Here is a 17,023-nt window from a genome sequence, read left to right as displayed (position 1 = left end):
GCTTGGTTCTGTGTACGAGTCGATTGTCTCTCTAGGTATTTAACTCTTGGTGACCTGTGCTTGTGTGTAGTTGGAGGTGTTTCTAGGGGAGCGCATTGAGTCTGTACGTACTCTCGATGTACCAGGAGAGAGCTAGGTACATCTGCTTGTTGATTGCCTTGGAAAGGTCTTCTCTAATCAATCAACCAGTTCTGGAGCAAGTTTGAACTGAAATATCCAACACAAACATTGGACTTACCAAAATTTTTGACTGTACACTCAGAGGAATGAGCACTGTCCACTGCTGAGATGATGTCATATTATGCAGATAAAATTTGGGTAAGTCCAATATTTGTGTTGGAAATTACAATTCAAACTTGCCCCGGAATTACTTCTACCTATGCAGATGAACTTTCAAGCTAAAATCAGCCAGTTGTTTATGTTTGTTGAGAATATTAATGTTTGACTATAATAATAGTATTCTCATTTCTCCCATCCAGTCCTCAATGTTGTAGCGACAGGAGTGTCTGTTTCAGTCTGCCATCTACCACGGAAACGTCAAAGGTCACCCGTAACCATGGAGATGCTGAAGAAGCTGCAGAGCACCGTACAGAGTACGGTGAGCAGTGCGGCGAGCTCGGTGCTCGGCAACCCGGTAACCAGGGAGTTTGAGATCAGGAACCACGTAGCCAGCGGAGGCCCGGGTTGCCTGTGGAAGATCTATAATGGCATCAAGAAAACCACAAAACAGGTGGGGGCTCAGAAGGGTTTGCCTATTATTTTCAAGCTGATATTTTATGGCCAAAAGTCCTGCTTAAATGTTCACTTTAGATTTACAACTGGGAAAAGTGCTCCGATTTTCTTACACAAAGCACCATAACTTAAAGAATACAAGGGGAAAAAAACCCAGAAAAGTTTAACATTTCTTTCAGGCTTTATCCTAATCTTAAAAAATAGTGTAACCATTTACAGACAACCTAGCCCTCCACAGCAAAAGTTAAAAGGAAAAGACAGTATCATGTAATACAGTTCTGCATGAAGTCTGCTTTGTTTTGTGTTCAGTGGCATCGTATGGCGCAATCGGTAGGGCGTTTCGCCCAGAACCGAGAGGTCCCGGGTTCGAAACCATCGGTATGCCCCGATGTTGTGCCCTTGGGAAAGGCACTTTACACGAATTTCCTCACTTCACCCAGCTGTGAATGGGTACCTGACTTCGGTTGGGGAAGGTCGTATTGAGGTCACCTGCTGGCGCCGAATGGCAGCCGCCAGACCCTTGCGACAGTTATATAAAGTGCAAGTGTTCAAATATGTATCTTCTGTATTATTGTGTATTATGTGATTGTAAACCCTGCAGCAATTCAGCATTGGCTGCCATTGCATGGGTAATTTCGAACCAATAAACCATTTATTATAATTATTATTGTGTCTCCAGGAGGTGTCTGTGTTTGTGTGTGAGAAGAGACAGTTTGAGCGGATGAGCCGGAGAGACCGGGACGCCGTGGTCGAGGCCATGAAGAGGGGCGTGACCCAGCTGACCCGCCTCAGACACCCACGTCTGCTCACTGTGCAGCATCCACTGGAGGAGTCCAGGTACAGGATTGGAAAGAGAGATGGACCAGAAAATATCATAAGGGGTATTGTGAAAATGGGAGCAGGGATTTTTTTAAACTTTTTGGGTTTGAAATGAAAATGTTAACGGTATGAAAAGTAAACAAAACTACCTAGTTATCCTGGAAGTGCTGTCAGAATGACTAGAGAGAGCAGAACGCAATAGCATGTCAACTATAAACATGTTTGATGGAATTCAAAGATATGTCCCAGATACGTTACATCAATTGTCATGTCTTGCAACCTTAATATAAAGTTTTTAAAGATCATGCTTTCAACCATTTGTTCTATCTCTAATTTCTAAAACAAATAGAACAATGATCACAGAATAAAGCAGGATGAAACTATTAACAAACTTTAAGGTTACCCACAAAATTGTGTGAAGCTAAATTTAGCTTGATTTTTCATAAGCACTAGTACTTTTTTGTTTCATCAAGGTATCCATAAGTGATATATACTCTTTTCTCCATCCACAGAGACAGCCTGGCGTTTGCCACAGAGCCTGTGTTTGCCAGCCTGGCCAACGTGCTGGGGAACTATGAGAACATGCCGACGCCCGTTCCCACCGCCATCAAGGACCACCAGCTGTACGAGGTGGAGATCAAGTACGGACTCCTACAGGTGAGTCGGACGTCTTGTGGACTCTTACAGGAGGGTCAGACGTCTTGTGGACTCTTACAGGTGGGTCTGATGTCTTGTGGACTCTTAGAGTCTTACAGGTGGGTCTGATGTCTTGTGGACTCTTACAGGTGGGTCTGATGTCTTGTGGACTCTTAGAGTCTTACAGGTGGGTCTGATGTCTTGTGGACTCTTACAGGTGGGTCTGATGTCTTGTGGACTCTTTGTTAACCCTTTCCCGTATCGTGCTTGTCGGGTCAGCAACAGCATGCAGGATTTGAACTCCCAACCTCTTGGTCTTGCCACTAACCTTGGTAATCTTGGACTACACATGCTACTCTAAATTAGTCTAATACTCTCAAGGAGTTCTTTACTTTTCTCTGTCAAGGAGATTATATTTTGAGTCAGCATCACACTGTCAACAATCTTCGACAAATCAGACTGAAGTTTACTGAATTGTGAAATTGCCAGAGAATCATAGTATTTTCAGGTACTTAGCATTGCAGGCCAACACCCCCTTCCGGAAAGTAGTGTGGTATTCTTCAGGAACAGCTGGTCAGAGGACCCCCATAGAATGTGGACGACCAATGACCCCTTATGGAAGGGAGATAGCCAGAATTGATTAAGGAAAGAAGGGAAGGGAAGGATCATTAACATCTTCTGGGGCTATGGCATTAAAAATATTCACAAAAACTCTAAATATTTCACAAAGGTATGAGGTCTTGTTTTTGTCCCTGCAGGTGACAGAAGGCCTGGCTTTCCTCCACAACGATGTAAAGATGGTCCACGGTAACCTGACACCAGAGGTCATCATCTTGAACAAGAACGGGGCCTGGAAGGTCGCAGGGTTCGAGTTCTGCATCCCCTCCTCCAACCCCCCGGATCAGGCCGTGAGTTTCAATCTTCTGGTCCTGTAATCATCAAGTTTCACTCATATAAACTAGTTAAGTTAAAACCCTTCCCACACCTTTAGGTGCATGTGTACAGTGCTGGTACCATCTCCATTTCTGTAAACCTTGCGCCACGCAGGCAAGTACATGTACAACAGAGGGAGGGGGCTAGTCCACTGGTAATGGAGTGTGTTTAACTCCAATACTCTATCCCATAAGTAATGATTGTTAAGCAGAGAAAGCAGTTCATTTTTAAGTCTCTAGTATGACCTGTGTCGTCGGCGTGGTGTAACGGTTAAAGCTTTGAACTCAGAACCAACAGGAATATTCTTAACCATGCACTTACTGCCTAGTGGCACAAGGCACAATTTGGCAGGATACCAGCCTGAGGGTAAACCTTGGCAGGGAGAAGTGTAAATTGCATTTACTATAGAAAGCTGAAAGCTATATTGAATTACGCTTGAGAAAATACTGTCAATCTGTTTCAAGTTTTACACATTTTCTAGGTGTCTTTTCAACATCCATCTCTAAGCGAATGAATGGATGGATGAATGTATGAACAAATGAAACCACAAACAAACAAACCAATGAATGAACAAAGCTCTATTTACATGTTTCAGGCATTCTTCCCAGCTAAGGACTACGATGAGAACCTGACACCGCAGGCACAGCAGACACTGAACTACCACGCCCCGGAGTACGTGCTGCAGTGCTCCTGCGACACGCCAGGGGACCTCTTCTCCCTTGGCATGCTGTTCTACGCTATCTTCAACCACGGCAAGACCATCATGGACTGTGGCTCCAGTCTGCCGACTTACAAGAGAAACATAGAACAGGTAGGCTACCATATAGGGTCATATATCAGAATGTTTTGCTATGTATAAGCATGTACTTACAAACAGCTATGCTATATCTACAATGTATATGGGTATGCTTGCTGTATATGGGCATGTCTGATATGTTCCATTATGGACTCACTGTGGTTCCATTTTTTTCAACAATACAAGAGAAACATTATTTTGGCATATGTGCTAAATATGCCATCTTTTACCTTATATTGAATATGAAGTTACCAGTTTTCTATGGGCTTTCTAGCCCACCTCAAGGAGATTTTACTAGTAGTGTTTGATAGAATTTTCTAGAAAATGACAAAATCACATTTTTTTTGCTGTTTTGCTTTTTTGCTGTTATTGAATACCCATACTTTCTTTTTCTTTTACATGTTGGTTGCGTTATGCCTGACTTGGAATGGTTTAAACCTGGCATGATTATCAGAAGGTACTTCATGTGTTTGTTTTGTCCCTGCTCTCTAACCTTATCTCATGATCATCCACATATCCCATATAGCTGCTACAGGAATTGCGTGAAGATGGTTTTGTTTTGTTGTAACTCTCTAACCACATTTCATCCATATCATATCACAGCTTCATATATGGGACTACAGCTAAGCCACAACATGATCATACAATACACAAAATGTGAATCTTGTACAGCTACTTTTGCCTTTGTCAGATCGAGAACATGACTTCATTGGTGCATGGATGCTACACACATGTATTATCATTCACTACATGACTCTATAGTACTTTTGTCAATAAAACATGAAGTTCTGGAGATCTGATGTGAGTGTGCAAAGAAACTGACTTGATCTTGTTGTTTTTTTTAAACAATATTATATGTTCCTGTGTTGCAGGGGTTATTTTAAGTGCCTACATGCAACCTCTTCTTGTAACGCAAAGGATACTTGTTTATGTCATTGAAAATCCTGTGGCCTTATTTGTGTGTTTTTCTGTCCATGTTCCCAGCTGGGCTCCCTGCGTATGTCCGTCCTGGGCAGCTTGCCCGACCCCGTGAGGGAGTGTGTCAAACTCATGCTCAACGTGGAGCCAACAGTCAGGCCTGACGCCGACCAGATGTCAAAGGTGAGGGGTCATAATTTCAAGGGTCATTCTTTTGGGAAGACTGTACATTTGTCTCTGTAGTTTTTCTACCAGCAGTGCAATTGATGTTATTCCTGGGCAGGCAACAGCCATATTCTTCTCTTAGAAGTAAGAACCTGTAGAAATCAAACCGTAAATTTATATATTTGTGTGGGGACTTTGTAGAAGAAGGGGAAAGGGGCTTTTCCCTGTGTTTCAAGTTTTCAATTGAAGCAATTCTATTATTACTGTGTGTTTCATATTTGTAACTGTTAGCGATACAATGGAAATGGATATTCCTGGTGTGATGAATTTTCGGTTGAATGGTCATCACAGAAATAAAACCGCCACAGACATTTCAAGATTTACAGTACCATTGTTTTACCATTTGAATAGATCCCGTTCTTTGACGATGTTGGTGCGATGACGCTGCAGTACCTGGACACCCTCCTCCAGAGGGACAACCTGCAGAAGTCTCAGTTCTTTAAGGGGCTCCCCAAGGTCATGTCCAAACTGCCAAAGGTCAGACTCTACATCCTTTTTCTTAATCTTAATCAGAATTGGACTCCCCTGAAATCTTCGCTAGCGAAGCCAAGCCAATGAATCAGAATGCAGTGGGTGTTTTAATACACAAAAGAGGTGCATGTACATGTAGTAATGTCATGTAGATTGATAAGTCAGAGATTGTCAGGGATGGTGGCAATGTCAGGAAATTGCCTGGAGAGACCAATGGCCTGGAGAGACCAATGAATAGAAACGAATGATTGGAAAATGGCAAAAGTCTCGCCCATACACAAAGCAGGGAAGAGAGACAACGTTTCTAACTACCGTCCGGTGTCCGTGCTAAACGTGGCTTCCAAAGTCATGGAGAGAATCGTGCACAACCAGATCTCACACTTCATGGACAGAAATGGTCTACTCACGGCCCACCAAAGTGGCTTCAGAAAGCATCACAGTACCGGTACCGCTGTCCAGAAGGTTGTGGAAGACATTAAGTCTGCATTTAATGCCCATAAGGTCACGGTCGCCCTTTTCCTCGACCTAAGAAAAGCATTTGACACTGTAAATCATGAAATACTACTGGGAAAACTACAGAAGATGGGATTTGACAGTGGGACAGCACACTGGTTCAGGTCTTACCTCACAGATCGCTTTCAATGTGTAGATATACAAAACAAACAGTCTACACTATCCCGTGTCACATGCGGAGTACCGCAAGGGAGTGTCTTAGGACCTTTACTGTTCTGTATTTACATGAATGATCTACCTAAAGTTGTAAGAAAGTGCAGCATCCACATGTACGCCGATGATACGGTCATTTACTACTCTGCAAGCCTGTTAAATGAGTGTGAGGATGCTGTGTCCGAGGACATGAGAAGTGCTGCTAACTGGTTTAAAGAAAACAGACTGTCACTTCACCCGGATAAAACTAAATCCATGGTATTTGGTTTGCCACAGAAACTACGTCACACGGGAAAGAGTGTCTCTGTAACGGACGGTCTAAACACATTTGAGCAGGTAGACTCCTTCACGTATCTGGGTGTTACCATGGACCCCTCTCTACAGTGGACACCTCACGTCGAGATGATCACTAGAAAGCTCCTTGCTGGCCTCGGTGCCTTACGTCGCGCCAAACCCTTTGTTACTAAGGGCATACTGCAGCTCATGTGTAGGACTCTGCTATACTCACACCTGGACTACTGTTCGACGGCATGGTTGCCATCACTTCTGAACTCGAACAAATCAAAAATGATGCAGTTGAATAGGTTGATAAATCGTGCTGCCAGAATTATAACAGGCAGTAAACTCAAGGACCACAAACCCATCGAATCACTGTTAGCAGAGGATGGGATGGAGCCACTAACTGGCCGAGTGAAAGAGAACACGCTAGTGACCGTGTATAAAGCAGTTCGAAATAAAGCGCCGCCCTACCTGACACAAATGTTTAAGTGGATGTCGCCACCGGTGCTTAAAGTGCGAACACGGGCAGCTGCAAAACAACTCGCAGACTGGGACCCCTATCTGCTGACGATACCGCAGTCAAACGTACAGTCTTTCAAGGGCAGCTTACAGTTCCAGGGGCCAACACTTTGGAATGGACTCTCTATTGATCGAAGACGACTCACCGGTTTGAAGGCTTTCAAAAATGGACTGTAGCGATATATTTTCTACTGATGTTTTTAGCTTATGTATGATTTAATATGTGCAATACTGTGTTCTTATTGTATGTGTACGTGTCCAGGGACACCTGAAAAACAGGCCGCAGGCCTGAGCTGTGATTTCCCTGGTAAAATAAAATAAAATGAAAATGAAAATGAGAAATGTGTATCAATCTGCACTTTTATTGTCATGTAGAATATGACTTAGTAGAGACTCTGCATGTGTATCACATAGGAATTTTGTTATCAAAGGTAGGGGTCCATCCCAGTGTAAGTGAATCAAAACAGTCGGGTCTTATGCAGTTTCTACATACATGTACCTACAGGGCATGCGTGTTATATGCCTAGAGGTGGTTTACCAGCAGAACAAACAAACAAACAAACTAAACAATCAACTGTGGTATGATGTCTTTTTGCCGCATCTCTTTACTGCAAACTGTAGCTGGTTCATGGGTTGCACAATGTGGATATTATTTTGTGCCATTGATAACAGGTGTTATAACTTCTGAAATTCCTACTCCAGAGAGTGCTGCTACAGAGGGTGCTGCCATGTCTCACCCAGGAGTTTGTGAACCCCGACATGATACCCTTCGTCCTGCCAAACGTGCTGCTTATTGCCGATGACTGCTCCAACGAGGAATACACCAGACTGGTGTTGCCTCAGCTCAAACCAGTCTTCAAGGTTTCTGAACCAGTTCAGGTAAGGAAATATTACACTACACAGTCATGTATAGCTAGACTGCTCCTTCCTCAGCTGAAACCTGTTTTTAAAGTTTCTGAACCAGTTCAGGTGAGTAGATTACATGATTTCCAGAGGTTCATTCATACTGGAAGGTCAAACATGGAAGTTTATCTTTTGTATGTATATGTGTAGAAGTTGCAATATGGCAGAATCGCCAATTCTGCCTGTAGAGATTATGATCAGAGTCTGTAAATTTAACGATATTCCCTCAGAAGACATTTGGAACTTTTCAATGCTGATTCATGATCAATGGATTGACTTTTTTTTAGGATTGACATGAATGGGAGACGACCCTAATGCATCTTTAGCATTCTGATTAGAAACTTCAATGGGGATCTCTGCCGGTAGAATCAGTGATTCTGCCAGGTTGCGATCCCTACCCTGATAATGATATGTACATTCAAGAACATCTATTTGAATGTATATAGAAATTTTGCTACAATGTAATGCTTCACCTATGATGTTTTCCACAGATTGTGATAATCCTCCTGCAAAAGATGGACCTGCTCCTGAGCAAAACCCCCTCACAAGATGTGAAAGACCATGTCCTCCCCATGGTCTACAGAGCAATGGAATCTTCCATGCAGCCCATACAGGTAGGGCTACATATGCATTGTATACTTACTCCATGAAATTACAGAAATTAAAGAACTTCTTGAAGGACCCAAATCTGAAATCAGAGTGCAGGAATAAGTAAATCTTGGTGGTTTTAGGATCAGACTTTTTATGAATGGTTATTTTACCAAAAAACAAAAGTTTCATTTTATAGTTTCACCTGATCATTGCTTTCTTATCTACTTTGTCCCTGGAGAGACATCATGGATGAAGAGGATTTCCGTGATAGAAAAAAGGAAAAAAAAAGAAATTTGCATGTCAAGAAAAACAGAATGACAGAAGAAGATAACTGTTGACCTGAAAATAGAAATGACCAAGATTTTTACAAATACACACACACACACACACACAGGCTGGTCCATCACTGCTGGTTGTTTTAATGGCACTCCCGTTCCCCTTACCCCATGATGGTTTTAATGGCATCCGTGTATACTTTCATCAGGTTGGAGAATAGCTTTTATTCACAACCAAGCATTTACATGAGCCAACGTTTTGATGGCTGTCTGTCATTGTTAGCATTGTTAGCAATAACACCTGCATTGTTAGCAGTAATACCTAGCTTCAGTGCACAGTGAACCAGTCAGTATTGCCCTGATGAAGATGACAGACAGTCATTGAAACGTTGGCTCATGTAAATACTAGGTTGTGAATAACATAACTTTGCTATTTGGTTTTAATGGCATTCCCGTTCCCCTCCCCAGGAGCGCTGCCTGGCCATCATCCCCACCTTCTCCAGCATGGTGGACTTCTCCACCATGAAACATTCCATCATCCCCAGGATCAAGACTATGTGTCTGCAGACAAGCTCGCTATCGGTATGGCAAATTTTCCTTTTTTTTATCAATTTTGAACTTTATCTTTTTCAAAAATGTTTATCTTAACCTTTAAGTGACTTAGTCCACCAGTTTGGAAATACAAGCTGTGCTAGCATGATTAGTGTTCGGTCAACTTAAAGCTATAATTGCACAGGGATGTAGACAGTCATGACACATTTTTATGGCATAGCTTTGTTTTAGTGCAAGTCCTGTTCCATGTAGTCTTCCCCAAAACCAGACTGTTAGACAGGAGTGTCCAATACCACTTTAGGTGTATGTTTTACTCCCTGTAGATTTGACTCTTTGACAACTGTGTTCATGCCCCCCTAGGTGCGCGTGAACTGCCTGGTGTGTCTGGGGAAGATGCTAGAGTCCCTGGATAAGTGGTTTGTGTTAGACGAGCTCCTGCCCATGCTACAGGAGATCCCATCCAGGGAGCCAGCTGTACTTATGGGGATGTTAGGTGAGTATAACTTACATCAGGACTGCCCATGTTACAGGAGATCCCATATCCAGGGAGCCGGCTGTACTTATGGGGATGTTAGGTGAGTATAACTTACATTAGGACTGCCCATGTTACAGGAGATCCCCTCCAGGGAACCAGCTGTACTTATGGGGATGTTAGGTGAGTATAACTTACATCAGGACTGCCCATGTTACAGGAGATCCCATCCAGGGAACCAGCTGTACTTATGGGGATGTTAGGTGAGTATAACTTACATCAGGACTGCCCATGTTACAGGAGATCCCATCCAGGGAACCGGCTGTACTTATGGGGATGTTAGGTGAGTATAACTTACATCAGGACTGCCCATGTTACAGGAGATCCCATCCAGGGAACCCGCTGTACTTATGGGGATGCTAGGTGAGTATAACTTACATCAGGACTGCCCATGTTACAGGAGATCCCATCCAGGGAACCGGCTGTACTTATGGGGATGTTAGGTGAGTATAACTTACATCAGGACTGCCCATGTTACAGGAGATCCCATCCAGGGAACCCGCTGTACTTATGGGGATGCTAGGTGAGTATAACTTACATCAGGACTGCCCATGTTACAGGAGATCCCATATCCAGGGAGCCGGCTGTACTTATGGGGATGTTAGGTGAGTATAACTTACATCAGGACTGCCCATGTTACAGGAGATCCCCTCCAGGGAACCGGCTGTTCTTATGGGGATGTTAGGTGAGTATAACTTACATCAGGACAGCCCATGTTACAGGAGATCCCATCCAGGGAGCCAGCTGTACTTATGGGGATGTTAGGTGAGTTTATGTCCCTTGTAGTATGAGTCCCTGGATAAGTGGTTTGTGTTGGACGAGCTCCTGCCCATGTTGCAGGAGATCCCCTCCAGGGAACCAGCTGTACTTATGGGGATGTTAGGTGAGTATAACTTACATCAGGACTGCCCATGTTACAGGAGATCCCATCCAGGGAGCCAGCTGTACTTATGGGAATGTTAGGTGAGTATAACTTACATCAGGACTGCCCATGTTACAGGAGATCCCATCCAGGGAACCAGCTGTACTTATGGGGATGTTAGGTGAGTATAACTTACATCAGGACTGCCCATGTTACAGGAGATCCCGTCCAGAGAACCAGCTGTACTTATGGGAATGTTAGGTGAGTATAACTTACATCAGGACTGCCCATGTTACAGGAGATGTTAGGTGAGGAAGTGCTCCCTTATTAATTAGGTTTTCATTTTAGAATATTAGGAAAAATGGGGTTTTATATGAAAAATAAGGGAAGGGGTGCAAGGAAAGTAAGAAGGAGAGTGAACTGTTTTCAGGAAATAGAAACAAAACAAGGAGGAGCAACAATGTATGAAAAGTATTGGTTTTTTGGTCAAAGAGCTCTCTCAACATGAAACTTTGGTTTCAATTCTCTATGCCACAATATAATTATGATTTTACTAAGATCCAAAACTCGGCCACGGCCGAAGAGTAATATGTAACCTTCAAGGTCAGATAAAGGTTGAAAAAAATATGAGTCACATAACCAGGAGTCATTATACTTAGCTTACAATCCAGAGTCTTTAATTGGCTTAGAGCTCCTTTACATTTCCTTTCTTTAAGTCTGTTTAAACATCTAAGACATGCTAACCCCCTGCAGGAATCTACAAGATGACCCTGGAGCATAAGAAGCTTGGGATCCCACGAGACGTGCTGGCCACAAAAGTCCTGCCCTTCCTCCTGCCCATCGTCATAGACAACGGACTCAACCTCAAGCAGGTGGGAAATGTGATACCTGGTTTGAAATCAACAAAAAGAGTATTATCAACAGTTGTTGTGTTTGGACCTACAAATCCTGAGCAATCATGTTCATCTCTGATAAGTGCCTAAGTGTTACCCTTGTTTGAAAACACCGCAGCATCACAAAGAAACAAACGATCTAATTCCCATGCTACTCATGGTATCGAAGATTCCAAAAACTTTTATTAGAATTTTGGCAGGTTGCTAAGCTGACAGGGGTAATGATTTGATTTCCGGGGATGCTTGTTCATGTAACATGTATTGGAAAATTTTCTACTCGGTTAAGTATGAGTCTCTGCAATTACAAAAAGGTGCTAGAACTTTTAACTAATCTATCAGTGATCTTCTGTTTCAGTTCAATGCGTTTATGGCAGTGATAAAGGAGATGGTTAGACAGGTTGAGCAGGAACAGAGGACCAAACTGGAGCAGCTCCAGAACATGCAGGAGGAGCAACAGAGGTGGGGGTGGATGGGGGAGGGTGATAGTTGTGAAAAGAGGGTGATATTGGGAGAAGGTTAGACATGTAGAGGTGGAGCAGAGAACCAAACTGGAGCAGCTTCGGAACTTGCAGGAGGAGCAGCAGAGGTGGGGATAGATGGGGGAGGGTAGAACAGGCAGGGCAGAGTACCTGTGGTGATTCAGGAAATGAGGGTGATGATTTGCATGGAGGGTAGAGTCTAGGATGATAGACACATTCTGATCAATTTGGTACATTCTTCCAAGGACATCTAATGGACCTATATAATGTCCTTGATTCTTCTTATATCTTTAACTAGTGACTAGATCCTTAACTCTATTAATCAATAATATGATATTATTTGTTAGTCACTAACATTATTGGCGTGCTGTTGCACGTATGTGTATCTTTACCCTCTGCTGTGACTAACAATGTCTCTTACTCCCCTCCTGGACCAACTCTGTCCCTTTCATGTATGTATACGTAATTTTTTTTCTTTTCAACTTGTACAATAAGTAACCACTAAACTAGATTTCTTCAATCTGTGTTTCAATAGATTTCTTCTCTATCTCTGCATTTTCTGTGTAATATGGCTATCGTTATTGAGTTATGTCACTATCAAATCTAATTGTAACAACTTGGCTTGCTCTCATCACAGGAGCAGCCTGGCCTTTACCCATCAGGTCCAAGACGACGCCAAAGGTACCAACAGTATGTTTGCAGGAGGTGGTGGGGGTGAGATGGGTTTATTTGCACAATGTGCATATTGCTTTCACTTGATTTCTACTCTTTAAATGTCATTTCAAATAGAGTACAGTACAAATGTTGGTGTCTTTTCTGTTACAGAACAACAAAATGGCGGATCAGATTCTATGGTATGTGAATTTAGTTTGAAAATAGTTTGCAGGTTAAAGTCTCTAATAGCAGCAATAGACAAGTCTTTCTTAATCTTTGCTGTGGAAAATAACCAACATTTCTTCTATTATTAATGGCTTTGCTTCATAAGGGTGTGCACATTCCTTGTAGATCCTACTAACTTCTCCTTAATGCTTCTTTGCCTGTTCTGCTGTCTGGCTGTACACATTGAGAAGGGATCAGGTGGAAAGGTAAAAACATGTTTATAGTGGATGAATTCAAACATTTACTACTGTATAACAGTTAAGGAAGTGTTGTCTATATAAAACTCAAGCTGGGTGCTCTGTCAAATTTTGTGACATTTACACAAGGCCGCACTTTTAAGAAACATAGGTGAGAATTGTTTGCAGTATTTGTGCAAAGCACTTTTAAGAGCAACAGTATAAACACAATGGTATACAAAGGAACTTGGAAGGGGAAATGGACAAAATATTTTATACTTTTCTAAACTTTCTTTTAATGTGCTCGTTTGTTTATTCATGTGTTCGTTTGTTTATTCATTGATTGTTCAGGTGAAATATTATTGAACAATTGTCTTGTGACATAGGAAATACAAAATTGTGTGAATCTATTTCTTAACAGATGGACAAGATCTGGAGCAGTTTTGGACTGGGCGGGTCCAAACCGTTTGCTAAGGAACCCGTGGCAGCCTCCATGTCTGGATCTCCTGCTGCAGCATCCAGGACATCCGCCTCCTCATTGGTGGACAGGGAGGAGCCAGCTGCATCGTTGGACATGTCGCCTGGGAGAATGCCGAATCAACCGGCTAAGGTTTGTCAAACAAGCTTGTTTTCTGCAAGGACTTTCTTTCAAGAGTATGTGTATATACATGTACTGAACATAGAATCTGTGCAACCTGTCAGCAAGTATACATGTATCTTCTGTAAGCTAAAACGTCATTTTATAATCAGCAAGTCGTTTTTCAAGTTTCTGGGGCACCATAGTTGAAGTCCCAAACTTCAGACAAGTTTCAAATTGTTATCAAGTGCACAGTTTGGCTTTGCAATACTGTTTTGTACTATACAAAGATGTATGATCTTAGCTTTTATTTTATGCAATATTTCAATGGCCTGAACTGTTTATTACCATTCGTTCTGCTATTTCCCAGTTTCCAATATCAATGTTTTTTTTGCCCCTTCAAGGTGAACCTGACCTTGGAGGAGAAGCAGCGATTGGCTCGTGACCAGGAGCAGCAGAGACGTCTGAAGACCCAAGGCCCCATAGCTCCCAAACCCGCCAAATCAACTTCCTCGTCCCCCAAACCCAGGGACCTGTCCCAAACCCTGCTGGAGTCCAAACCTATGGTACCTCCAAGTACAGGTGGGTCAGTTGTAGTGGTACTGCATGTATTTGTAGTTACAGCTGTAACAAACCCACCCACATGGTTATGTGTCAACTGCTATGATTATCAGTCCCATCTAGGATATTCTATAATCATGATGATAGATTTAAGGTGGGTTTTTAAGTCAGGACAAGAAAATGTCAGCATTCTAAGGAAATGTCAGCATTCTGAGTAAATCAAGAGTATGAAATACATTGCAAAATCTTGAAATATCTGTGCATCTTTACAACAGCTAAATTGATGTCCTCAGGTACCACAGGAATGATGGGAAGTTCACAAGGGATGATGGGAGGAAGCACAGGCTGGGGCATGATGGGAAGTACGACAACGACCTCCATGGGAATGATGGGAATGACCTCAACCTCCTCTGGAATGATGGGAAGTGGACCTACTCAAGGCATGATGGGAATGTCCTCCCAGGGCATGATGGGAATGTCATCTCAAGGGATGATGGGAACTCCGGGGCAAGGGATGGTGGGAACAATGAGCAATCAGGGAATGATGGGAGGGATGACTCCTGGAACATCTGGATTTCAAGGTCAAACCCAAGGTCAAGCCAAACCAGACTTGTCTTCCCTAGATAATCTATTTGGACCTCCGAAACAGAAAGTTCCGATGGGTCAAATGACACAACAGCAGCAGCAGCCAATGGGATTTGGTCAAATGGGAGGTACCAATCCAGGTGGCATGGGGGGTTGGCCACCCCCTAGTCATAGTCCCTCCCAACAACAACCACAGAAATCTGCACAGAACCTCAGCAGAGGGGACATCATGGACTTCTTGGGTTAGACGGTAAATGCACAGTGATGGATCACAGTGTGTAGACAATATTAGGCTTGTAGCCAGGATGGGAATCAATGTCCATCAAATCCATTCTAGACATGGAGTTCAGTTAAGACATCTCCCTTCAATTTGGCAATTTTGACATTTACTAGAGTGCACTGCTGCATTATAGCAGCTGCTGTATCATGGCCTATTGTGGAACACTGCTCCGGATTCATAGAGCTGTATCTGATTTTTATCTGTCATTTTTGACAAAATTTTACCTCTCAATTGGAAAAATTTCTTAAAGAAAGTTAACAACTCCCAGTCCAAGAGTTGTTATGACAGGTCTCTGGCTGACATTAGTTAGTAAGAATGAATTCTTAATCTGAAAAACTCACAGTCAACTGAAAGAACATCCAATCTCAACTCGATAAGGATACTGAATTTTTCCCACTCATGTATGCTGTTGAGGCTCATGATTTTGTTCAGACTATAGGACTTTCTTGAGATATATGTACATAAATATAATCATAACCTTTTGGCTGTGTAGTCCATGTTGAGGTACATATTTCCTTTTCAGAGCAAAATTAGCATTACAACAATTTTGCCTCACTTTGATTTCTTATCTTTGGTTGAAACTTGTACAGAATTTTGTTGTGTGAACAATGGCTCACTATTTGTCAGTAGTCTACATGTAACTTTTATCCACTTTACACTGAAATAAGCAAGAGCTTCCATGATTGATGTAGAATTAAATTATGAAACAAAATATCGAATGTTACAAAGTAGTTATTTAGCCAAGTTCATACTTATGATGAATTACATGTGTATCGTCTCAGAAATTTAGGATAATTATTCTAAAAAATTCAATATCAGAAATTTGAATAGAATTTTTCTCTAATTATGATGGAATAAAGTCGACTACTTAAAAAGGATCAATGTCTTTTAATTAGCACTTGCTTGTAACATAAGATATGCTTGTGATTTTTTTCTGTCAGTGTAACATTGGTTTGAACAGGTGTCAATCCAAACACAGTGATGTCACTTAGTAAGATAGTGCACAGGAAGTAGTGATGATACTCAAGAGTACACAGGAATTGGTGATGTCACTGTGTGTTCAGGAATTGGTGATGTCACTGCACATGTCCATGGTTACTTCGATTTACATACTAGTATATGGGCAGCTGCTTTTTTTCATGTCCTTCAGAATATTGAATTGTTGAATGCATGTGATCTAAGTACCATTCCAAAGTTTGTTAGGTATGATATAAGTGTATGTGAATATTCATGTAGCCATTGTGTGAAAATAGTTGTTCATGTGGTATTAAGGTTTTACTTAAAATATTACATGTACTAAATGTGCAATGATGAATGAATTGTGACGTTATGAATACCAAATTATTGAATCTATTGAAAAATTCCATATTCTCTGTCCTTTATCTTAGAAAAGCAGACTGCATCTTACATTTGAGATATACAGCAACTAAGTTGTATAGGGACTTTGCAGCTCAACTGATGAACAGTGTTGTTACCAGAAAAAAAGTTGTAGTTGTTTGCATAAATGCAATACTTCTGTGTCATTCATGTATATTATTGTACCTTAAACAGTTTTCCTTTTGCGAAAAATGTGCATAATAAACACAACAAGAGAATTTGTTTTCTCCACAGCCTGACTGTTTTGTGTAAACTTCACTGTATTGGCTTTCTTTTTAAACCTTAAAAAAGGACTTATGACAAGCAAGGATCTCCGCTTTAACAACCCCCTTGAATGTAATAAGTTAACGTTAAGAAGTCATATACTAAGTGAAAACAGATGGTACCAGTTGATAGCTTGCTTTTGACAAGGAGGTTTTGATCATTTCTTTGGATCATTTTATTGACATCAGAGGACCCAATGACCCAAAACCTCCTTGGAGGACCTTAGAGCAAATAAAGCTTGTT

The 17,023-nt window shown here is 41.9% G+C and overlaps 1 protein-coding gene across 1 annotated transcript; it reads left to right on the top strand.

The window, feature by feature from the left end:
- Window positions 1-480: 480 nt before the first annotated feature.
- On the top strand, window positions 481-16,749 carry LOC136429731 (SCY1-like protein 2). Its single transcript, XM_066419679.1, has 19 exons — window positions 481-730; window positions 1,412-1,569; window positions 2,064-2,208; window positions 2,946-3,095; window positions 3,716-3,931; window positions 4,901-5,017; window positions 5,411-5,536; window positions 7,697-7,873; window positions 8,389-8,511; window positions 9,232-9,345; window positions 9,676-9,808; window positions 11,463-11,581; window positions 11,958-12,061; window positions 12,719-12,795; window positions 12,907-12,935; window positions 13,152-13,166; window positions 13,558-13,746; window positions 14,118-14,295; window positions 14,568-16,749. Exons 1-19 carry the CDS (start codon window positions 557-559, stop codon window positions 15,104-15,106), a joined length of 2,883 nt encoding a protein of 960 aa, XP_066275776.1. The 5' UTR covers window positions 481-556; the 3' UTR covers window positions 15,107-16,749.
- The last annotated feature ends 274 nt before the right edge of the window (window positions 16,750-17,023 follow it).

This window comes from Branchiostoma lanceolatum, chromosome 3, assembly GCF_035083965.1.
Source record: "Branchiostoma lanceolatum isolate klBraLanc5 chromosome 3, klBraLanc5.hap2, whole genome shotgun sequence".
NCBI lineage: Eukaryota > Metazoa > Chordata > Leptocardii > Amphioxiformes > Branchiostomatidae > Branchiostoma > Branchiostoma lanceolatum.
This window is presented reverse-complemented; position numbering and strand designations above follow the sequence as displayed.